General features: G+C 40.5%; 4 protein-coding genes across 4 annotated transcripts in view; 3 read left to right on the forward strand and 1 right to left on the reverse strand.

Annotated features, from left to right (window-relative positions):
* The window catches only part of LOC116841428, a 34,799-nt gene extending 31,477 nt beyond the window's left edge, over positions 1–3,322 (forward strand). Inside the window, exons 21-23 of the mRNA XM_032809323.1 lie at positions 142–298; positions 1,096–1,177; positions 1,279–3,322. Of these exons, the coding sequence (XP_032665214.1) occupies positions 142–298; positions 1,096–1,177; positions 1,279–1,431 (392 nt within the window). The 3' untranslated portion in view covers positions 1,432–3,322. The remainder of the gene's footprint in view (positions 1–141; positions 299–1,095; positions 1,178–1,278) is intronic.
* LOC116841398 (glutamate-gated chloride channel) overlaps positions 1–4,262 on the reverse strand; it is a 98,928-nt gene extending 94,666 nt beyond the window's left edge. The window contains exon 1 of the mRNA XM_032809271.1: positions 3,735–4,262. The gene's annotated coding sequence lies outside the window, so the exon portion shown is untranslated. The remainder of the gene's footprint in view (positions 1–3,734) is intronic.
* A 724-nt stretch (positions 4,263–4,986) lies between these two features.
* Positions 4,987–6,809, forward strand: LOC116841391 (pro-resilin-like). The gene is made up of 4 exons (XM_032809250.1): positions 4,987–5,129; positions 5,460–5,785; positions 6,043–6,165; positions 6,293–6,809. The coding sequence occupies exons 2-4, from the start codon at positions 5,774–5,776 to the stop codon at positions 6,545–6,547; spliced, it is 390 nt and encodes a 129-aa protein (XP_032665141.1). The 5' UTR covers positions 4,987–5,129; positions 5,460–5,773; the 3' UTR covers positions 6,548–6,809.
* Positions 6,810–12,585: 5,776 nt separating this feature from the next.
* LOC116841429 (muscarinic acetylcholine receptor DM1-like) overlaps positions 12,586–25,535 on the forward strand; it is a 32,006-nt gene continuing 19,056 nt past the window's right edge. The window contains exons 1-10 of the mRNA XM_032809326.1: positions 12,586–12,890; positions 13,082–13,212; positions 13,712–13,791; positions 13,909–14,105; positions 14,227–14,347; positions 14,876–14,958; positions 15,022–15,159; positions 15,242–15,477; positions 15,582–15,662; positions 19,377–19,416. Coding sequence (XP_032665217.1) covers positions 13,133–13,212; positions 13,712–13,791; positions 13,909–14,105; positions 14,227–14,347; positions 14,876–14,958; positions 15,022–15,159; positions 15,242–15,477; positions 15,582–15,662; positions 19,377–19,416 — 1,056 coding nt within the window. The 5' untranslated portion in view covers positions 12,586–12,890; positions 13,082–13,132. The remainder of the gene's footprint in view (positions 12,891–13,081; positions 13,213–13,711; positions 13,792–13,908; positions 14,106–14,226; positions 14,348–14,875; positions 14,959–15,021; positions 15,160–15,241; positions 15,478–15,581; positions 15,663–19,376; positions 19,417–25,535) is intronic.

Raw genomic sequence — 25,535 nt, forward strand, 5'->3', positions numbered from 1 at the left:
TCTCTCTCTCTCTCTCTCTCTCTCTCTCTCTCTCTCTCTCTCTCTCTCTCTTCTTCCCCCCGCCCTCACCTAGCCTCTCTCTTCTTTTTCATCTCGTCGACAGCACTTTAATTTTAACGTACCAATTCTGGTTGATCATAGTTGAGAATCCAAAGCACAGTGACTTCGTCAAACTAAGGACGATGCTAATATCGACGCATATGCAAGATCTAAAGGACGTCACGCAGGACGTTCACTACGAAAATTTTCGGGCCCAATGTATTTCCCAAATTTCACAGCAAGCGATCCGGGAACGGAGGTATTTACGCATGTAAATAAATATTGCATTTCAGTAGGTATATACATACGGATGTTTACCGCGCGTTCGCAATGCTCACAGGACAGTCTCGAGAGTGACATATATTTTGCGAGTCTGTCGACGTCAAAGGATAAAATCTCTCAACACACGTTACATCATTGTTGCACTGAATATACTGACGATTCCTCTCGAGTATCCTGTGTGCTTTGCATAATCAATGAAAGTATTCGCGGCATTCTTTAGACCCGTATACGGAGAATATGTTGTAAAAATTACGTTAAAATTATATTTTTCTCTACGCAATATTTTTCGTAAAATTAGATTCTGTTATGTAGTATAAATTGCTACAGAAATATAGCAAATCTGATGATCTACCTGATATACAATGTAAACAAAAATTAAGTGATTACAATAATTTTATAGTAAAGTCAAACATTCATTGCGTAATATTCTTACAAACAAATATATATTAATTTTGATCATAATTCTGTATTGTCCAAAATTACAAGAATTTTGTCATTTTTACTACGATATTTTCTCCGTGTAGTTTTGTGATGATCCTGACGCTATGATAATTTAATCGCGAAATTAGTTTTCGCATTAATTTCTCTGCGTCGTCTAATGCAAGGCGTAAAAATTGCAGAGTATTTTCTTGTAAAATTGTTAAATATTTTCTTATAAAGATGCACGATATCTTTTTCTTTGCCGTGTTAATACTTCGATTGCATTTGTCAGTTTGTATTTCCTCTCCCTTCGGATAATCGACGATACACACGCCTTTTCTTTTATCTTTGCAGTAAACTGAAGCGAGACTCCGGGCCGCATTTCGAGAACAATATATCCGACACAGATAGACTACTCTTGCAGAAGGACGAAGAGGTGAGAGCAAAAAAAATGAGTGATATTATCACGTATATACAGAGTACCCCAGCTCGATTTTACAATTTCTCGCGTTAATGATTCATATTCGCCATTCGCAGATACGAAGGATGCAGGATATCCTAGCGCAAATGCAAGAGAAACTCAAAGCAACCGGTCAAGTTGGCGGTTTGAAAGGTCGAGTCGGTAGCCTCGGCAATGATCTGGACTCTGCGGACGTGGAGAAAAAACGTAACAGTATTATAGACGTTTGAAGTAAATTATTTTCGGGATATATTTAGGACATAGGGTTTATCCGAGAGGTCTGTACATATATTTAATTTTCAATTACTTTCTTCGATATATTATGTATACGATATATGCATAGAATTTACGAAAACTCTTCGAGTTTTCTCTTTATATACAGAGTGTCCCAGATTCTCTTCCGCAATTTTGTGGGAACGTAGAACGGATTGAGGTGAACATAAAGGTACTATACCGTTTTGCGATATTCTCAATCATAGTTGGCAGACCTTACCTTTTGACACACTCTGTATATTTGTGTTAAAGAGAGCGGCCAAGTTTAGTCTGATTTTTCGAAAATATCCAATATTTTTGCATATTATAAAAACTTATGGCGAGCTGATTCCAACTATCTCTCTCATATGCGAAGGACCGATTAATGGTCGAATAATGGTTCTAAAACTGATCAGCTAGATGCTCTGATCGGTAGGCGACAACATAGTCTGCTGCTCTCGCCAGTCAATTTTGAACTATACATTCACAGATGACGACCCAGAACTTTGAACTTAGTGGCTCGCGCAAGTCGAGTTCAGTCAAAATTCAAATGAAAACATGGCATCGCCATTTGTTGATTTTGAGAGTTACATGGTTCGAATCTGCTCGCTGTAAGCTTTCATAATATACAAAAAACATATCAGACTAAATACTATATTATATACGCTAGGCCATACTTTTTATATTTATTATTCGTTGAGCTCTTTCTCTTCTACATCCTTGGTCACACATTTTATCTCGCGTTTAGGAGGAAACGCGAGCTAATGCTGCCAAAAATTGACAAACGCTTACTCGCCAAACATTCGACTCGAGTTTGTACAGATCTGTCGACTACACTCTGCATTACGTCAGTGATACGCAAAATCGTATTTTATACTTAGCGTATACATATAAATTATTTATACCAGAGATAGACACGCAAATAATCGTATCGAAAACTACCGAGAAAATACACCGTGAAAATAAAAAATATGTATTTGTTTACGTCGAGTGCTGTTTACGAGATGGCTGTGTAACAGACCGAAAGAAAAAAGGGTCGTTTCGTTTGAAGATATTTTAACACGATCATAACAAACAACACATAATAGCGCGACAAGATATCGGAAATCTGTTCCTCTTAGCTGCGCCACACTGAAAAAAAAATCTAAAAAATAAAAAATAATTTATTCTATGGGTACTAATTACATGTTTATTTGCACTAATACATAGATATCTTTACATTAAGAAAAATTCTTTTTCACAATTTATGAAAAAATATATGCATTTTCCTAAAATCGTCACTTTTCATGAAGACAATTGTTTATTCTGTTAAGAATAAAAAATTTAGATTTAAGAAAATATTAGTACCTACCGAATAAATATTTTTTATCTTTTAGATATTTTTTCTCTCTGTGTATACATTATATACATTTTGCACTTGAAATGAGATAAATGTATGAAATAAAATGTATTTCCTGAAAAATAGAAGGAGGAAAGTTGTATAGAATGCATAAGTATCGAGAGTACATGGAGTGCAGTTAAGAGAAGAGATTTTTAAACTGACTGATTGATTGAGCGTGTAAACAAAAGCATTAGAATCAGTAAGCTACTTCTAGATGTTTAGCATACTAGTATGCAGATTAATGGTATGCCAGTGTGAACTGTGACAAGTAATTAATGTTCTAAATACGCACAATATTCTCTGTAATTACGTAAATTTAATGTGAGAAGTATTAATTATCGAATTGTGAAAAACGCATTTACACGCCTCCTAATTTATTTAATTCTTAATTTATTTTATTTCGTCTAAACTTTATTGTTGAGAGGCAGAGTATGTAGACTTTTTATAATAATAAACGTACCGTAAAATACGGTAAATTTCAGTCTCAACACATATTCTAAATTTAATTCTTGTATTTTCGTGTTCTCCCTTCATTCCACACATTCTCTATTCTTTCTACTTTCAAAATAAATGAAATAGATTTGTCTTTACTTTTTAAAGCATCTCCCTATCGCGCACAAGTAACAATTTGTTGAATACTGACGAAAAAAGGAACAGGTGAGAGAGAGCAAGGAAGGAAGAAGAGAGAGAGAGAGAGAGAGAAGTGCCGTGCACAATAGTCATCCTTTTTGTCATCGCGAAACCTAATTTTATGGAATGGTTAGCATAGTATAGGTTCTTTAATAATAGAATCGAAAAAAAATTGCTACATTGAGATGCTTGAAAAGTTGAGAAATTTAAGCGTTCAGAACGTCACGAAATTCGATATACAGAGGAGAATTCAAAAGTTTTTGTACTCACCCAGTTCTCCGAATTTCATCAAACTCGATCACGGCATTTCGATGACGATTCTCGACGTGTCATTCCTGGTTTCTCGCTGCATTCCACTGCATACACGCGCCCGTAACGCGACCCGCACTTCCAATCGATATTTCCCGAATAAAATCCGTATTCGACGATGGAAATGTCACGAGACACGGCGGACGATCCCCGCTTCACGTAAACTACCGTCGTGCTCCACGGCGCGACGCGCACGAATATCAGATTCGAAAGAAAGTAGTTCCGCGATCACGATTGGTGGAGGAGAGAGTAAGCGCCACTTCGAAGTACAGTCACGAAGTTGACGAAAGAATTCAGCTTGATTACGGACAAATGTAATCTCATCGAGACACTCACCATCGCACGTTTGCTGGACACTATTTTCGCGATATAGTCACAGGCGAGCACTGCTCATGTTCGTTAATCACTTCCAGCGTCGAGAAATTACAGTGAAACGGTCGAAATCGACGAAGAAACACAGGAGAACGTCGAATACAGGAATACGTCCGTCCGCCGCGCGGAACCGTCCAAAAAGAGCGTAGCGGGCAACACGCGCGACCTTCTAGAAAGAGAGAGATTAACGACGCGCGCAATCTACTAGAAAGAGAGAGGCAAACGACGCACCAATCCACAATAGAAGGAGCTCGCTAGCGATGCTCGCGGTCACGCATCCGATCAAAGCGTTGTAAACAAAAAGTCTTGCAGGCACGAAACGTTATGGTGTTTATGTTGTGTTATATGTTATGACATCTTACGATATTTTCACTTCCTCTTTTCTTCTTCTTTATGAGCATAAATACGAATGACCAGGGCCCTTATTCTTGAAATAGTTGCTTATACGTAAGTTTTACTGCGCTGATTTAATCATACCATAAAATAGCTGCGCAGTAAAACTTACGTATACGTAACTATTTCAAGAATAAGGGCCCAGCCATTTCACCTCCCCGTAATGTTTTAATTTTCTAAGTTAATCGCACACCCCACACACGCATACGTACACACGTACACATTTGACTGTTCGTGGGCACTTCTCTGCCATGGCAAAATAGTGCGCCATAATATCAGTAAATATTATTTAAATTATCGCTTATCAAGCAACCTACTTTTACATAATTATGAGATAATTACCAAGTCGTGCGAAGTATTTTATTACAAGGCATAAATATTAAGGGAATTATTTTTGTAATGTTGAGGACAAATGTTAATATCTCCAGATTACGTGTTGAATCGTGTTGTTTGTTGTATTGTCAATCCAATATCCATTACGATATCTTGCGACATTTTGGGACGTCTAAATCTTACCGCAAATGCGACTAGAGAACAAACGACGTGGTGCAATCAAAAGAACTATTAATACAACTTATTGTTATCCGTTGGGTAAGACTAGTGCGCAAATTACACGGTAGTCAATTTAGTGAATCGTAGTAACGATTCGGTCGTCAGACATTACCAAACACGAAAATCTTAAGTCAGCGATTAATAGATGTGACAAAATCGTCGAAAACTTTTCCTCGAAATCGAATCAGTCCAAAGTTATTCCGGAATTGATTGTGATGACAAATTGATTGTGAACTTTCAGAATACATGATTAAATCTTTTTCCTAATTGAATCATCGCAACACATGATGACTTTGAATCTCAATTTTGGGGGGGACTGCAACAGTTTGCTTGCTGCCACGATTGTTTATAGTTATCAAATCTTTGCAGAAATTTTGTACAGTTGAAACGGAGAAATGCGACTTTGTAGCCAAGATAAGAAGATAAGAAGATTACGTTGCATGGAATCAGGAACTGCTGCGATTGTAATGCCGAACGAACGATTAAGGCCGCGTCAGAAATTTGCGGTTTTATTATTAGCCATAATTATGGTTATGGGATCGCGTTAAGACCGCCGATAACTGCCGAGTTTCCATCTCCATGCCGTCATGATCGAAATGTCGCTATATAAAACTGAGCGACGTACTTGCAGATGAACCGTTTCAGTTTTGTGAACGCTTGTGGAATTTCATCAAATTGTGCTAATGATTCGGCAGGTTAGTACATTATTAAAATGTCTCTTTGAATCTAAAGCTTGTTAAAATTTCGCTAAATATTCTACACAACAACGAAAAGAAATAGCTTTCACGAGATAATTCTGCATTATTTATTATTGATAATATATAAACGGTTCCAAAATGTCATTTCGATGTGGTGCAAAGTTGTCGGGCTAGTACTTGATCTTTTTTAGTTGATCCTCTCCAATTTGGTCAAACCTGTGTACCTGTTCAGTGTTTCTATTTCTTTTGAGCAGGCGATACTACTGACGATGATCTTGGTAGGAGTTCAAAACGAACCGCAGGGTCCAGCTTATCTGCCACCCAGCTCTCGACCAGCTGGAGGTGGGGGAACAGGTCATCCGGATGAATGGGCCGGTGTAAGTACATGCATATGTGTTCTCGAAAAAAGAGCAATCTTTTATTGTCACGTGTTTTCTCGTGACGAAGTTGCAGTCAAATTTATTCAATCATACTTGTTAAAATCGATGTTCTTTTATACGTTAGGATCCGGCAAACTATGAATTCTCATACGAGGTCCAAGACGCGACGGCGGGTCTGGATTTTGGCCATCGTGAGATGAGAAAAGATATGGAGGCTACAGGGACCTACCACGTATTGCTGCCAGATGGCAGAACCCAAATCGTTGACTATGTGGCCGATGGGGCCGGATATCGGCCCATGGTACGGTACGAAGGTACAGCGACTTATCCAGCGTCAGGAGGAGGAGGACCCTCGCACGACGAGGGCTACAGATATTAAGGCTCTGAACAACTTTTTCGCATTTAGACGCCTCTTTGAGCTTAGATCTTTAAAAATTTAAACGGATTTGGATCAGATATATTTTAAGGATGCATTCTTAGAAGTAGCATTCTTTAGATGCGAACATGACTGTGTATCCGGCGATCATCAATGAAATTGACGACCACATACATTCTAAGAGCAGAAAATGCTCCGAGTAGACGATGGGAATTATGCATATGTGAGTTATGTGTGCGCGAGTACATTTAATTGTCCATTTAATAGCGACGTTTGCGATCTGGATAATTCCTAATTCCCAAACCAAAAATTGTACGATGTAGACTGTAAAAATCGTGCAACTATAATTTCATTTATATGTAATAAATAATTTGAAAACGATGGTACTTTTTCGTTTTCTGTAATATGTATAATGACTTAAGAACTGTCTCGGTTCATTTGTGATTTCGATATTCTATCAAAATATTAAGTGTACAAATTAATTCTCGGTCTTTTTTTACCAACTTTAATATTTATTTATAAAAACATTAATACAAACTCAACCTTCAAAGTAATTTCCTTCGCTTTCTATACATTTTTGTCATCTCTCAGGCAATTGGATTCCAGATCGGAAAAATAATGGTGGTTTTGATTCAATGAATTCATCAAGGCTTTTTTTGACCTATTCAACTGACTTGAATTGAGAATCAGTTAGGTGTTGTAGGGATCAAAATAGGTGGTAATCAGAAGGGGCTAAGTCTGGAGAATACGCCACATGAGGGAGAATTTCCCAGCCTAAATCTGAGATGGTTTCCAGAGTTTGTTTTGCTGTGTCCGGACGTTATCCTGCAACAGTATTATCATTCTTCTCCTATTGCCACTAAACGGTCTTTTTTCTTCAAGTGCGTCATTCACACAGATCAGTTTTTGTAGAGCTTAGAAGTGACGATCTGACCAGGTCGGAGCATGTCATAGTGGATCACGCCTTTCTAATCCCACCAAACCCAGGTAGCAAGGTAGCAAGGTGACGTCTAAAGATGTCATTAAGATGTCATTACAACGTCATGGACGTCTTAATGACATCTTAATGACATCTTTAGACGTCACCTTGCTACCTGGGAATGCATAGCAACACTTTTTTGCGATAGATATTCGGTTTTGCGGTGCTCGTTGATGGTTTACTTGGACGGACCCAGGATTTTCGCCTCTTAAGATTATCGTACAAAATTTACTTTTTATCACAAGTAATAATTTTGTGCAAAAAATCCTTTTTCTTGAACTTAGAGAGCAAGAAAAGAGCATCGTGGCGTCTGCTTTTGTTTTCGGGAGTGAGCTCATGAAAGACCCACCGGGATGGCACTTTAAAATAACTATATGGCGGGAAAAAATTCCAATTTGAATAGGTTCTGTAGTCGATGAAATGTAAGGGTCGAGAATTAATTTGTACACCTAATAGATTTTTATAATTGATGTCGTAAGCTGTAAGAATTGGTCAATCATAGTCAATTATTAAAAGAATAATAATTCTAATGTCTTACGGCTTATTTCACATATTGTAGACAAACCCTAAAACCCGTATCACACTACGGATTGGAGATAGAGTATTACCATGGACATAGTATACATGGGGTGTGTTCGCGGAGCAGCGCTATTTAGCGTTACAGGCTGTTCGCGGAGCTACAAGATCGCGCTAACAAACGCTATCATGAAGTGTTTTTTCATTTCGTGATCACGATAGCGTTTGGTTGGTTAGTTTGGTCCACTTAACGCTCGTAACGTCGCGAACGTCATTCTATCTTTGTTGCTCGAAGCGTTACGAGCGTTAAGTGGATCAAACTAACCAACCAAACGCTAATGTGGTCAAACGAAAAAACGCCTATGACATCACTAGTAGTAGCGTCTACGTCATAACTGCGCGCTACCAACGCTATTCCTTCCGAGGTAGTGCATTGGTAGCGTTAGCGTTCGGTGAGCTTCGCGAACACTGTCGGTAGCATATAGCGAATTCGCTATATGCACTAGTGCGCACTCAGTGCGCTCTAAACTTGTTCATAGTATGTTATTATATTTAAAAATTGTTTTAAATAAATTCTCAAATATTTTTAACTAATAATATAATATGTACATACAACATCCGTACGAATCATTTCATTAGCTAAAATGTTTTTAAATATGTATTTAAAACACGATCGTAAATATAAGAATATACTGTAAACAAGCCTTAGCGCGCACTCAGTACGCACTACCGTGCAAGCTACCGAATTCGCTAATAGATAATATTTATATGGCGGTTAGACCATTATATATTTAATATTGTAACGCTATTTCGCGTTCGGTGCGGGATAAGCTGCGAGTCGGTGTGGTCCGGATTCGAGCAGATGTAAATAATTGTGAAGACAGTGGGATGGATATTAAGATGATGTCTATTGTCGATTAGATGGCTATGTACAATGGGTATTTACAGTTTGGTTCGACGCCGTTGGTTTAACGAGCGGGTTTTTGTGTTCGCGCGTGTTGATGTTCGCTGCGGCGGGGCTCGTGCTGCGGGGCCGCTGGGCGGTCATGTGACGCGTCGATTGTATTGTGCTTGCGGCGCGATGTTGACGCTCGGATCTTTAATTTTGGTCGCGCGAGGAGCGCCGTTACTCGAGGAAGAACACGGTCCCGTGTACGTGATGCGCCGGAGTTTTGCGGAGCGGTCGTGCGCTATGAGGCTGGGCCACGGAAATCGGTTCCCCGGGGCGGCGGCGCGACTTCGCGGAGGTCGAAGCTAGGCAGGTGACGGAGCGTTTACAATACTGGAGGTTTCGCGGGTCCGACAGCCGATGCCGCTGTTTACTTGTCGAAGTTTACGCGGTTGTCGGCTTTGCGAATTCGGTACGTCGTCGGAGCGGTATCGAAGGATGTAGACTTTACGAATCCAACAAGTCTACGCGGAGGTCGACTATACGAATCCGATAAGTCGACGGAGCGGTAATGAGGCTGTAGACATTACGAATCCGACAAGTCTCCGCGAGTGTTGACCCTATGAATCCAACGAGTCAACGGAGCGGTAGCCTGTACGGATTTACTAAATCTACGCGGAGGTCGACTTTACGAATCCAATAAGTCGACGGAGCGGTAATCGAGGATGTAGACTTTACGAATCCGACAAGTCTCCGCGAGTGTCGACTCTACGAATCCAACGAGTCGACGGAGCGGTAGCCTGTACGGATTTAATAAGTCTACGCGGAGGTCGACCTTACGAATCCAATAAGTCAACGGAGCGGTAATCAAGGATGTAGACTTTACGAATCCAATAAGTCTACGCGGATGTCGACTTTACGAATCCAACAAGTCGACGGAGCGGTATCGAGAAATGTCGACTTTACGAATCCAATAAGTCGACAGGGCGGTGATGAGGAAGGTCTAGGATGCGGGGTTCTAGGTAGCGGTGTTCGCGAGGAGCTGCTGCTGTCGGAGTCTTAGCTCTGCTCAGCGGAGCACCTCGGAAGACTGCTTGCTTCTCAGCTTTTCGCGCGGTCTTTTATACCAATTTTAGCCGGATCTAGTGTTGTGTTATTCGCGGTCGGTCGGCGGTGTTTACATTGGTTTGTCGCGGGTTCTGTTTTCGTGACGAGTCGTTTCGTATACTTGGTTTTAACGTTTTCGCGGTTCGTTCTGTCTTTGTATTACGGACGGCTCGTTACAATATCTTACACAGTTTTAATTGATATAAAAAATGGCATAGTAATGACAACAACCCTTATAGAAATATTATACTAAGAATCATTGATAATTACATATTATCCAGTATTTTTAATACTAAAAATAAGTAATTATCAATGATTCTTAGTATGATATTTCTATAAGGGAATAACAGCAAACAGTTATGTAGAAATTACTTTTTACGATGCAGAAAGTAGAGAAGAATTTTATATAACACTATCTCGAGCTGATGTTCTCAAAGCACAAAACGGTAAGTTGTCATTATATTATTGTCGTCAAACTTTTTTTTTCTAGACTTAGGCATATGAGTGTTCACGATAATTATGCATACAGGACGCGGTAATGCTTGCCGCGCGGCGGAAGTTCGCGCGACAGCCAATCAATATGCTGCTTTCCGTAATAACCTTCTAGCTCTTACGGAAAAACAACATATTGATTGGCTGTCGTGCGGACTTCCGCCGCGCGGCAAGCATTACCGCGTCCTATCTGCAGGAGCCATTAGAGTTAGTTTCACTAGGACCGAAAATAATGATAGGCACGACTATCTAGTACTTTTGTAGTTTATGACAACTTCTTCTAAGGGCTCTCACACATGACCTCTAGTTAACTGACCGGTTATTCCATTGGACTTGACCAATCGTATTTAGCGTTAAGAAGAGCTATGCAGAATTAACCAATCACTGTTGAGATTTAACCGGTAGTTAAAGTTAAACGGAGGTTGTGGAACTGGGCCTAAATAAGGAGTTGATTGGCCAGTAATTAATGTAAATTTGCAGTTCGTCGTCCAAGTTGTAGACATAGGATGCTTTCCAGTTGCGTACACTGTGTTACACAAAACCAGTTTATTGGTTGCATATTATCTTACAAGATATTTTTGATAATATGTGACCAATAAACTAGTTTTACGTGTGTATCAAGATGTGTTAAGCAATTGGAAATTGCTTGGATGTATGGACCAATAAGCATCGAGTATTTAGCCGCCATATTAATAATTAATGCTTAATACTCAATGCTCATTGGTCCATATAGTCTTATGCTATGCACATGCAGTTATGTCATTTCATGCGTGAGAGTCCTAACTCAATGCCATAAGAACAAGCTGGAGTAAGAAGTAAAGAACTCGACAGGTAATAATTTCGTAAAATCTCACGATTATATCCATATTTTTTTAACGTGTGGTAAGATTATTTGTATTTTATTAAAATCATACTTATAAACTGTTATGTGAGAAATCTGAAGTGTAAAATATAATCCTAATTTAAAATAATATGTATCCTAATTTATTTACAAGAATTCTGTTTATACTATTCATATATGTGACGGAAGTTACGATTAAACTTACGAGTTTAAAATTACGGTTTGAAAATTATTAATATTATTTAATATTAATATTAATATGCAATTTTACGGTGTCCAATTAAACCGTGTCCAATCGCACTGTTGTCAAACGGGTGTCACTCGATGCATTCTATAAGTGCTTTCCAATTGCTTAACACATCTTGATACACACATAAAACCAGTTTATTGGTCATTATCTAAAATATCTTGCAAGATAATATGCAACCAATAAACTGGTTCTATATAACACAGTGTACGCAACTGAAAAGCATCCTATGTCTACAACTTGGACGACGAACTGCTAATTTACATTAATTACTGGCCAATCAACTCCTTACTTAGGCTCAGTTCCACAACCTTCGTTTAACTTTAACTTCCGGTTAAATCTCAACAGTGATTGGTTAATTCTGAATAACTCTTCTTAACGTTAAATGCGATTGGTCAAGTCCAATGGAATAACCGGTCAGTTAAGTTAACTAGAGATGGAACTCTAAGGGCCATACACAAAATTACATAGACGCATATGCATAGCATAAGATCATATGGACCAATGAGCATTGAATATTAAGTCGCCATATTGATGATTGATACTTAATATTCGATGCTCATTGGTCCATACTATCTTATGCTATGCATATGCGTCTATGTAATTTTGTGTGTGATGGCCTTTATGCCCAATTTCTTTACCTTTGGTTAACTTTATCTGCCAGTTATTCTATTGGAATTGACCAATCATATTTATGGTTAGCAAGATTAACCAATCATGGTTGACATTTATCCGACAGATAAAGTTAACCGGAGGTGAAGAAATTGGACATTAATCAGTTAGCAATATTTTAATTAGATAGTTAACAAATTATTGAATAATTCGCAATACTTTTGATAAGACCCTACCTCCGAGTGCGCCATCTCGCGATTTATTCTATCCAGGGTGCGTTCACTATTAGCGCTATTTACCGCCACTATGTTGTTCTATTCTTGTTGTATATCTAAGGAGCAATAAAGATAGAAGAACGCGGTAGCATTGGTAGCATACTCCCCGAACGCATCCTAATGGCCGAAGTTTCCAGAATGCTTTCCAGTCAGCACTCCAAATACAGGTCAAACCTCAAGATTTCGGAGCGATCCTGATCAGTATTATTATTAATAAAAGTGTTAACAGGAGTTTCTGTGATTGCCATCCTATGATAAATCTATGCTCGAAACACTATACTAGAGAAGAACGAGATATAATAGAAATATTTGAGACGAATTGTCACTAAGAAGCAGTTCAATCAACGTTAAACTCCGTTAAACGCTTTCCTAACCATACTTACTTCGCGTAAGTATTTCGCATGAATGTGAAAAATCTCAATAATTTCGACTCATTGATGTAATAACGCGTCTAACCCTCTTGTTATTTTCTAATGTATCTGTCAGTTTCATGGATATAAGTTTCATTTTTCTAAATCATTGTTTGTTGTGAAGTCTTAAGTTTAAAATTTATATTATAAATTTTAACACACCCCCTAGCGAAGAAGCCTTCTCTCTTTACTGTTTTTCTTCAAAAAAATATTCGGAACGATGGCAAAATGGGGCGAAGGTGACCCACGTTGGATTGTGGAAGAGAGACCTGATGCGACTAATGTTAATAATTGGCACTGGTATGTCAAGCTAATATCAAAATTTAACATTTAATTAAATTCTATTATATTATTCTATTCTATTAAGTATTTAATTAAATCCTATTATATTATTCTACTCTATTATGCATTTAATTAAATTCTATTATATTACTCTATTCTATTATATATTTAATTAAATTCTATTATACTGTTTTATTCTATGAAGCATTCAATTAAATTCTATTATATTATTCTATTCTATTAAACATTTATTTAAATTCTATATATATGTATATATATATATATATATATATATATATATATATATATATATATATCTCTTATAATTTACATATTGACTAGGAACATATTTAAATATTAATATATTTGTCCTTTGTATTTATCTGTTTTATCATGATTGTGTTCCCATATTCATAGTCAATACTGTGAATATTTACAGTATATATAACATATACTATAGATTTTTCATACCAGCAGTGAAGATCAAAATGCAGTCTATATAAAAATCGTGTTATAGGACAGAGAAAAATGCCTATGCGTGGTCGCAAGAAAAGTTAAAAGAGTTGTTTTTAAACGCAACAGTTGAGGGGGATGGAAGTTAGTATTATTCACTTGTGTATTGTATAATCAAGGAAAAAATTGAAAAAAAGACATACTATTTCCTCAATATATATAATAATATTCTTTGGCACATTATACATATTCAATTTGCAGTATCATGTAAAATAATAGAAATGGAGAAGTGTGAAGGTGAGGCGGTAGCAAATAATAGAAAAGGAAAACTTATTTTCTTTTATGAATGGAATATTGTCCTTAAATGGGAGTTGAATGAACAATCTGATCATAAGAAAATTGAGGGTAAAATTAATATCCCTAATTTATCTGAAGAAAATGATATCAATGAAATAGATGTAAGTATCAATTTCTCTCTTTTTGTTTTCTTTCCTTCTCTCTAATTCAATATATAATTTCTTGAAATAGATATTTTCTCGAATTAAATATTTACTTATATGTGTGTTTTATAATTTACAGATCGAAGTTACATTAAAAGAGAGTACCGATGAAGGAGAGAAGGTGAAACACTTTTTGCATACAAAGGGAAAGAATATATTAAGAAAAAAATTGGAAAAATATGTATCTTCTTTGAAGGAAGGTAAAATAATTTACTAAAGTATAATATATATATGCAGGGTGACTTATGTAATTCTTAACTTATGTAATAGTTTAATATCTCAGAAATTGTGAATAATTTAAATGAATAATTTGAGATATTTTATGTCTTGCATTGAAAAGTGACAGGATGATATATAAAATAACTCAGAAAGAGTATTTACTTTTTGAGGACTTCAGTACTTTTGTACGCAGAATGACTGGAGAAATCGGTTTATACCGAACCATATGATTTCATTTAAAAAATTAATGTGGACAAGACCACATTCAAGACCATTCCAAATAAGTATTACTATCTTTTGTTTCTTTCGATATCCTACAATTTTTGTTACACACTTTCTTTCGATATCCTACAATTTTTGTAAAACACTTTTTCATATCTTTTTTGATTTCTAAAATATCAAGCTGTAAAGAGTTACATATGAGTCACCTTGTATAGATATAAAACTTAATTCTGTTGCTAGGTATAAAACATAATATAGAATATTTATACTGTTTTTCTCTTGTTTAGAATTTACAAAAGGAATGATACTTCCTAAAAAAGATAATATAAAGGAAAATATCTCGAATATAACATCTGGCTTCAACATCAAAGTGAGTACCCGATATTTGCGATATCAGAACCTAAAGTGCTACTAATTCTTTTTTTCTTTCAAGATGCAAATGAATTCTGCAGTGGTACCAACAAACTATAACAAATCAGTAAGTTGTAAAATCTCCACCACTACCATTAAGCAACAACAAAAATTTCAATGCAGGGCGGAAGAATTATTCAATGTTTTTACTATTGTTGAGGTAATAGTTTAATTAAGTTATCTCATAGTAATTTATAGTAGTACACTTTTAATGTAACTGTAGTAGTCTTTAATTATTCTAGATGGTGCAAGCCTTCACGAAAGGTCCAGTGAAGCTTGAACTAAAGAAGAATGGTCAGTTCGAGCTCTTCGGTGGCAATATTCACGGCGAGTTCATCGAAATTACACCGACAAAAATTGTACAGAAATGGCGTTGCAAACAATGGCCGTCTGATCATTATAGTCATGTAACTATCGATATTTGTGAAAAGAGCGATCACACCGAAGTTAATTTAACACAGATCGGTGTCCCACTAAGGTAAGGAAAGACTATGGTTTTTTTTTTTGCGGTATAATCTGCCTCGCTATTTTGTTGTCGAGTACGATCGCCACGATATGATGGGAAATTGTCATGCTTTACAGTGAGGAGATCTCTACGAAAGAAAATTGGGACAGGTATTATTGGGACGCCATAAAACGGACTTTCGGCTTCGGATATTTTATGTGATCTAAATTCGCCCTCTAATGGATATTTATTTATTGCTAAGTAGAACAATCGCGCAAATATTACGCGTAATCGCCTTGTACACTCACGTGAGCGCTTGACTAATGCTGAAAGCATGAATCGAATCTACGTGGTGAAAATAACATTTTCGGTATGCACAGATTTTTTCAGTTGTTCGTACATTTGATACTGCCTTGTGTAAGGCAGTTGAATATTGTGATTGCGCGATAAAGCATTAAAAGTGACTTGTATGTCTATTAGATGTATGTGTCCAATAAATCATAAGATAGCGAACAGTAATCTGATCTGTTCCAGCGCAGTTATTAACGCGCAGCTATCATATATTGTAGCAAATCATTATCTTCTTCAACGATTTTATAAATGCCAGCGACTAAAAATGGTATTATTAATTATAATAGTTGACTTAAAAGAACAAAAAATAGCTGAGGAAATAAATATTTATGCATATTCTGTGTCGCAAATAAGGGTTGGAACTCTAACAAATATAACGTCTGTTGTTACATAGTTTATTATTTCCTACAATATATGATGGTTACGCTCTCATAATTACGGTAAGGCTCTTCTAGAATTCACCATTTCTATTTGAATTCGTCTTCAGATAAGCCGTATTTAATAATGTTTGTAATTATTTTTTATCTGTTCTTCCTATATAATAACGATGCGTCATAATCCTTTGAGTCGTAGTTAATTAGATGATCATCGACCTAGTTATAGTTGCGTGCTTGCTATGGGTATCACGTGTATAAATATTTTCTCACATTATCTGCAAATGCACAACATGCCGACGACGCGATCAGTGTTCTCATCGAAATAACATCGGCAGCATCTCGCACAGTGTACGACGATAGCACTAGTATCATCGTTCCCTGTAACGTTCCCCCGAACCAAATATTGTCAGTTTAAATGATTAAAATCCGCGATTATTGCGCCACCAGCAATAATACGAAAGTGCGCGCGACTCATATCCAATTGAAATCATCGCGCCAAAATACATCTAAGAGCCGCGCCAGGATACGCCTGCCACGCATCGGACTCTTTTATCCCCCTTCGCACAGGACAGACCAATGTCCTCGGATGCTAGACGGGAGTGGTATGAATGGGCAGATCCAGTCTGGAGCGTCAAATGCGCGCGCCTTTAAAAATCAAAATCAATGTAGTCGGCTACATCGCGCGCTCGTTCGCACTGGCCCGCTCGCTCGCTCGTGGATTGCCCACGCCCTTAGTCCCAGCGCGGACGTTGCCAGTGCAGTGCCGTTTATCGTTCCCCTCTCCCTCTCTTTCCCCCTCTCTCAATCTACCTACCTATCTATCTATCTTTCCCTTTCTATTTCTCCATGTGTTCTCTGTCTCTCTTACCTCTCCCCCCCGTCACGTAGTACAGAGGTATGCGTTGCCTACACTCACGTAGACGTTCATTCATCCCCTCTCGTTCCCTTTCCCCACCGTTTCTAATTCTGTTCTCTCTCGCGCGCGCATCTTCCTCCCCTCGACCGAACATCTCTCTTCGTTCCTTTCTTTTTAATTCTCCGTCTGTCTCTTTTCATCTCAGTTCTCTCCTGACGACCTCTCTCCGTCACTCGCATCCCTCGAACAAGTCAGTCGGGCAAAATTGTACGAGAGCGGGGTTAAATTACCTCCTTCGTCTGAGAGGAAGAGAGAGAGAGAGAGAGAGAGAGGCACTCTCCGCTCACCGCCACTACCACCGCCACTACCCCACCACTACCATCATCATCTCTATCTCCAGTCTTTACTCCGATCCCGCGCCAACATCATCGGTGAGCTCGCGATTTACGCGTGGAGCATCCCTCCGTGTTTAACGCGCGCCCTTCCTTCTCTCGTCTCTTCCTTCCTCACTCGTGCTCTTTCTCCCTCTTTCCCATTCTTACCCTCTCATCCTCCGATTTTTCTCCTACATCCCCTACGACGGAGCAGAGTTTCTCTCTCCCTCTATCTCTCTGTCTGTCTCGCTTGCTCTCCCTCTCCATACATATATATCTCACTCCATCCTTGCACCCTCCCCTTTCACCTCTCTATCCCCATCTAAATCCCTTTCTCTCTCTCTCTCCCTACATTTCAAAGCGCGCTTGGCCGCGTGTACGTGCGCGTCTGTGTTCCGCCCCGAGCGTCGGACCGCGTTAACCATGCGTGTACCCATTTACGCGGCTGTCAGTCGTCCGGCGACAGTCTAACGAGGCCTACGTCGTCACGATTTCTGCTCTAACGGACCATCGTCGGTCGCGTAACAAAGGAGTAGCAGCAAGGACGAGAAGCCTCCATCAGCGATCCTTGACGAGAAGCAGGCAGCGCGAGCGGACGTCGTGATCGCGACAGTCTCGACGTTTTCCTCCTCCTCCTCCTCATCATCATCGTCGTCGTCGTCGTCGTCATCATGACCGCACGCTCGAGCCGGTACTCGTCCTCGCACGAACCTTACCATCGGTGATACGAGGGTACGCCGCGCGCACACCCACTACAGACGACAGACATGTGAGTACAGAAAAGTGCTTTTCCTTATCCCGCCGTCGGTGTCAGCCCCGTTGTCCACCTCTTACACCCCCAAGCGATCGCATCGCGCGTCAGTCCACTCGCTCCTTCGGCCGAGACGCGCGACCGAATAGCAGCGGAGCTCTCTCGACGGCGCGAGAGGAGTTCCCACGGCATATCCTTCGCTACGTAGGGTAGAGTCGTTCGCTCGCGCGCTCCTGTGCGTTGCACATTATCGAGAGGGTGGATCGGCTCGCACCACCTCGCCTGGTTCGTAGACGACGCCAGGCGCGTATATATGCCGCCGTCGCTACCGTCGCTATCGCCGCCACCGCTGTCGTCTTCGCCGTCGCCGTCGCCGTCGCCGTCGTTGTCGTCGTCGTCGTCATCGTCATCGTCGTCGTCGTCGTCGTCGTCGTCGTCGTCGTCGTCGCCATCGCCCCCGCCACCGCCGTCGTCGCCGCCGCCGCCGCCGCCGCCGCCGCCGCCTCGTGTTAAGAACACTGCCGGGAGGATGCGTGACGCACTCGACACGGACGAATATAGTTCGGGGATGTAGAAGGTCTGTTTTTCCCTCGCTTCTTGTCTTCACCCCGTCCCTCGCTTTTTTTTCTCATCTGTGTCATGCGTGCCGTGCCGCGATTATCGGCAGCAACCGCCAGCTCTCGGCCGGTGCCGAGCGCGGAGATCGTGTCGTCTCGCGTTGGGCGGGTAGGGCGAGAGCACGCTACCGTACGGACCACCCTGCTTTTTCGGGTAGTTTACATTCTCGGGACTACTAGTCGCGTCGCGTCTCTCGCTCGGCACGTACCCGCCGAACTTTCGCGGGCCCGTTTAGCGATCGTAGCGACGGCATGCGTGTCTCTTTCGGGTGGACTTACTGGGACGCGAATTCGTGGAGCGAGAACGTCGCGGAGCCCCGAGCATGTGCGTGTGGGAGTGAGCCGGAGGTGTAGGTTGTGTAGCACAGTATGGGGCCGCGTCCGACAAGTTTTCTCGGTCCCCGAGCAGTGTTTTTCTGCTCTTCTTTTTCTTCCCTCGAAGCAGTGCGAGCGACTCTTAGATGTGCCACGAGATTCTCACGCCCAGGGTCGATCTTTCGGTAAACTTGAGCCGCTCCCCGGCTCCTTAGTATTGAAAATTTTCTCTGACGTCGTCGATGATGCAGACGTGAATATAGTCGGCATCTTGAATCTGTCATTCGAAAGTGTTTCGCCGCTCGACGTGGAGAGAAAACCACCCATCAGGGTGAGATCTTGGCGTGCCGATCGTTTAGAAGCTGTCGTTCGCACTGCTACTTGCATGACGATAACGCTGCAGCTTTTGTGAATTATTTTGAATACATACTGACGATATATTTAGGAATCTTTGGAACACGTCGAAATCAATAAATGTTATCGAACGTAATTCGGAATTCAATCGCGCGACGCATGCATTACGGTCAGCCTGCATTATACAAATCGCTTGCGTTCACTTGAACGCACTCGATTAATCTTGACTCCGCCGTAGGCGCTTCGCCGAACTGAAAGTTTTCGTCGACGGCTGCAATAAGCGTAGCCTAATTCGTCCGACGTTTCGTAGGCAAGAGGAAAGGAGGGGCGGGAGCATATAGCGCGATCTTCTTCGTTATACAATACAATTGGTTACACAATCGTCGACGACGACGACACACGCGTGTATCGAGAGTGTAGCCTGCAAAACGCCGTGCAAGTCGCGTCGCTTGTTTATTCTATAAGAGCGCACGCGAAATTTTCCACGTTATTGACGAGGGGCATGTACGTGAGAATTTTTCAACATGCGAGGGACTCGAAAATAACCGGCGTGGCGAAGGAGGGCGCAGGAGATATCGCTTTTCATTAAAACAACGTGCTCCCGAGCCGCTATTTTTCCGCGAGTATTCGCGCACGCGTATGTGTGCTCAAATGGCCATAGTTATGCAAGAACGATCCAACCCACAAAATTAGGATTCTGGAATTTTTTCTTACCATAGTAGCATATAGTCTTTCTGTATAAAACTATCCAAGTCTTACGGGCGTTCAAAATTAATTAAAAAAAACAACAGTTATTATTTTCTACTAGTTGCGCTTTTTTTGCTATTTCTTCAAGGGTTAAACTCGCTAATGAATACCCTTGAAGAGAAGAAAATCGACCGACTTCTTGAACAATCGCGAGGAATCTCAGTGTTATCTATGTTTCTTCAATTATGCATGAAATTTTCATCTTCATTTTTCTCGACACGTACTTCATGTAAGTTTGATCATTCTCGCATACCCATGTAGAAATTTCCCCACTTTTTCCCCATTTATTGTCAGATTCCGATAAGATTTCCCCATTTAAGAAAACTTGAAAGATTTCGACTTGTTTTCTTAACTTAGAACCTAATCTTTGTTAATTTATGGAAAAATGTAAGACTTTCTCATCAGGAACTCAGATATTCCCGATCAGGAACTCAGATATTTGGCAAGTATCTGAGCATTCAAATCAGTTCCAGTTGGGATTATCTAAATCCATGCTGGCGCTAATGTCGCCCAGAAAGCCGAGAAAAATTATATTTTGAGTGAAGTCGGTCATACGAATCCTATATGATGTAAAAACAGCATTTACTTATGTAATTAATAGAAGCGTGTGTTAAACCTTATAAAAGCGGTAATTTTATTATAACCAGTGGAACTTTCTCCTGAGAAGTTTAATTCTTTCGTGCCAGTTTTCTTTTCATCATCATTATCCTTAGACGCAAATTCAGTTTCAACGGGACATCATTTCGTCGTTATTGTATGAATGTCCTGCGGAGCGATCTAAAATTCATGTGAACGATATGTTTTTACATCATAAAAATATGTTAATGATAACAGTAGGAATCATTTCAGTTTAAAATTCTTTCTTGTTTCCCTCACTATAGTTCAAAATAATAATTCAAATATCAACGAGAAATCCTGTTAGTAAGTCTGATTGGATCTCTGTCAGTTTTTCCAGGATTCCTATTAAAAATCGGACGTTTCCCAACCGGATTCAGACGGGGCTTACTGGTCAGATTGTAACGATAAATGGGAAAAACATACCGGATCCCTACCCAAATTTCTACATGGGCAATTACACAGAGAGAATCTTATAGCTAGAATTACTATGGGAAATAGACCGCGAAATAGACCGACATTCTGCAGTAATCCGCTCTATCCTTTTATTTCATATGCGCTACATATATTTTAAAAATTGAAATATATGTGCTGTTAAAACATTTGCTGTGTTTCGAGCGAAATTTACTATGTTCTTAGCAAAATAGATAGACTTTACTGGCAGTCTACGGCTGAACTACTACAAATATATAGTATGAAAAGAATTTTATATGAAAAAAAAGAAAACTACAATAAAACTACAAATTCTCTCCGTGTACTATAGCTATACATGTATGTAGGCCGAGGATACGGAAAAGGGCATTTACGTACATATCGCGAATCACTCTCTCTGTGCGCGTATAAAGTAATAGATAATCGCCGATTTCGGGCCGGGAATACTTAGGAGCTGGCACTTTGGCCGTCACGTCGCACTCAAACGAATGGCGCCTATATTTCTCCGAGAGTTATGGCACTTGAGAGTATGGCAACGACGACTTTATTTCCACTTGATCCGTATTCGCCGTCTATATAGACGCGATATGAATCGAGTGAATAAAAATAAGACGTTCAATCGTGTATGTCGCATGAAGCTGCAAGAGCAGATGCATACATGACTTGTATGCTGTCGCTAATTGGCAAACGCTTAATAGCGACGATACCCACGTCGTCGTTCAATATCAAATGCCATAAGCGAATCGATTATACAGCGACGTGCATTAATAGATCCGTGGTGTTGCGCTCGTGTTCACAAACTGATTGTATGATATGCGACTCACTGGCCCTGTCATTCTGTCGTTCTTTCATCGACTGAAGCATAAAAGGATTAATCATGCGCGATATATCGAGCGCGAAAGGATATATGTTTTTTTTTTAAATATCACGGAAAAAAGATCGAAAGGCAAAGTGTAAGTACACAAGGTACGAAGGTAGTTGCAGGAATTTAAAATGACAGCGTGCACAACTAGCCCTGTTTAAAACGATGGATGCACTATGATAACATTGAGTAAGGTTTAGCCTGAACTTCAAGCTAAATCAATGTGAATCAATAAGATTCATGATTGATTTATATTGAACTTCAGACTGAATATGATGCACGGAAAATATTTGATTGGATTAATCAAATGTCTGGTGAAATATGAACGAACCAAAAAATTGCGGTCGAAGTTATCAGAGTTCTGTTCGAGTTAACAAGATCCTGATTGACCAAGATTTCGGGTTAATCCGTTCGACTTGAAACATTTGCGAGTTCTGGTTAAATAAACGAGATTTCTAGTTAACCAGAATCTTGTTGAACAAAATTATGGTGATTTCGACTGGAATTCTGGTTCGTTCATACTTCACCAGACTTTGGCTAATCCAAACCTTCTTTACCGTGTGTAATCGTGTCATTTTGTAACCATTATCTTGAGTAGGTGCACTGCGTGCACGACAAGAAGGAAGAGATTTTTTTCGGAGCGAGAACTGCGCTCGCGCAGCGCGACATTCGCGGATTTAATTCGTCCTTTGTCTCTACATGGGCGGGGATGTATGCTTCCGCTTGTGATTCGCAACTCATCGGTATCGCCGGTGATACGTTTCCGGCTTTACGTAAGGCTGTTATAGCACTCTTACCGTACCGAACATCGCCGTCGTGGCCGTCGTTATGTCATCTCCGTCGTGAGTCGCCAGCGAATCTGACGATTTTATCGATGTTTCCGGTATTTCGATAACATCGAAACATCAATATTCCGCTTCCTATGTTGGGTATTTTTAGCGCCCGCATTTTACTCTCGATGGCACATAGTTATTATGTGTGTGTGTCTATATATATATACACACACACGCGCACGCACGCATGTGTATGCATGTAATCTTGCAATACCTTATATATTTATCATGTATATGTCAGTTATCTGCATCGATTTTCCTTATTCTTGTCGGTCTGGAAATCTTCTCTCGAGTGGCACGAGGGATTTTTATTCGTTCAAGACATTCCAAATCGATTAAAAAAGAACAAGAAAAGAAAGGAATGTATCGGTAATTGTTGAAATATTTCATGGTCGGCGGACACTGCAGTCGCGGAGAATCACGATGCTGGATCGAATCGGGTAGGACGCAACATTTCGCGCAATGTCAGACCGCAATTGCAGTTCCGGTCGCACGGAAAGCTTTGAATTCCTCGACTCGACCTCGCGCTAGGTTCCTTCTTTTCAGCTACACTTTATTACACTCTCTCCTCACTCTAAGTGAAACGATTGTACTTCACGCTTGGTGGAGGGCGAGAGAGAGAGAGAGAGAGAGAGAGAGAGAGAGAGAGAGAAGGGGGATGAGAAAGCGAGAAGAAAAGTGTAGACAAGCGCGGAAAGTGGCAGCTGAAGAGAACGAAGCTATTATAATCCACGATAACAATCTGTCGCTTGTCTCGCCTTTCAGCGTGGTATGACAACTTCAGCAGTGTTAATGATAATATCGCACCGCGCGACTTTTAGTCCCTTTTTTAACAAAAGAAGTAGATATCTTTATAATTTCGCCAACTCGAGTTGAGTCTTTCTCTTTCTCTCTATTACTCCTTTAAGCGCGCAATCTATTTTGCAGAGAGAAATAATAACGCACAGATACGCCCAACACATGCACATGCGCGACAGCTCATTCGATAGCAGAAGGAAATATTCCGTGTTCGGGTTTTGTAACGGCCCGATCTCGCCGTTAGAACGTTAGCTCTTGAATTGCATCACGAGTGGGAGGAAGTGCGCCTTTTAATCGCGATCACAGCGAGCGGCACTGCTCGCTGATGTTCTATTAGGGAAAAGAAGCTGGAAGTCCGTCGGTCTCTCGTGCTATTCCGGAAGAAAGAATAATGCTTCGACCTCGATCTCCTACGTGTCTCGAAGGTGTTGCTCCGTTCTTTGACGCAAAGCCTCGGCTTTGGCGCGAGACTATAAAGGGTATATCAGAAATCGCTCGTTCTTGGCCGATCCCGACTTCTCAAAGGGTGTAAGGCTGATCTGTCTCGAGGCGACACAACCGTAAATTTCAATATTACGCCCGATGCCGCCGCGGTTCTCGCTCTTATCTTCATAATGATGCTAACATTTCGCGTTTTCATCATATGTCTCGTTTGTCAAATTGCTGTCCAAGTCTCGTTCTCTCGTTTGGCTCGCGTGTACTGTCGGATGTTGCGGTCGTGTAAACGTTCCCTGAATAAATTGCCGCCGAAAGGGAGCCCAGCCGAAATACGCGTCCCTAGCGAAGCGATTCGCAAATGGGAGAGAGCGAGAGAGCGAGAGAGAGAGAGAGAGAGAGAGAGAGAGAGAGAGAGAGAAGGCGAGAGCGCACGGGGACTTCCGATGCACCGTGTATATCGACAAGAAATACCTGGCTGGCGACTATGTGTTATACTCTACCGAATTAGGTTGTACATACATCTACCGTTTTCTCTTAAGAGACATCTCCGACCTAGCCGTACCCCGCCGCTGCGCCGATATATGTATACATAGCCGCCTCATCGTCAGATATGGCGCGCGTTAGAAGTAATTCGATCGACATGTCCCATTTATGTCTGCTCGCGAGCAAAATGTAATAAAAGCCGCAGCGGTAATAGCGAGTGCCACCTGTTTCACCCCGGCAAAGCGGCAAGGCGTGCGCGACGATTGATACAACATTCCTTCTACGTAATCGGGATCCTGCTTTTATAATCCCTCTCTTACCGAGAGGAGAGTGAAGGTAGTGGTGGCTGCGGCGATGGCTTGAGGGGTGGAAGCAACATAAAACGACGCACTCTCGACAACAACATACAGCCGCGATTATAGCAAAGCCTTTGACCAATTTAGCTCGTACTTGCTCAATTTCAGCTCTATAATCAATATAGTTGATTATATTAATGAAGTTAAATGTTAATTAACTCCGCAGTGGAAACGAAATTTCTCTCTTAGGCAAGCGAATGCACGTAGAGTGCGCGGCGTGCCGCGCCAGAGAAAGGGGCGAGAGGAAGACAGAACGCGGCGGTGCGGATAAATCTTGTTTTCGACTTTAATTTTCGTCTCTGATTACTTCTTGTTTCTCGTACTTTAATTTTTATTCCGCGAAAGCGTATCTAGCCATCCTTCCCGTGCACGCGCGCCGCTCCGACTCCAGAAAGAGACGAATGTTTAACGTCCAAGAGGTAACAGGCTTTATTATTACGTACCTCCGTAACCTTTTCAAGTACGAAACAAAGAAGTACTCTCTGTCTCTCTCTCTCTCTCTCTCTCTCTCTCTCTCTCTCTCTCTCTCTCT

Source organism: Odontomachus brunneus, unplaced genomic scaffold (genome assembly GCF_010583005.1).
Source record: "Odontomachus brunneus isolate Ranch 3 - 2012 unplaced genomic scaffold, Obru_v1 Obru_scaffold_015, whole genome shotgun sequence".
Lineage (NCBI taxonomy): Eukaryota > Metazoa > Arthropoda > Insecta > Hymenoptera > Formicidae > Odontomachus > Odontomachus brunneus.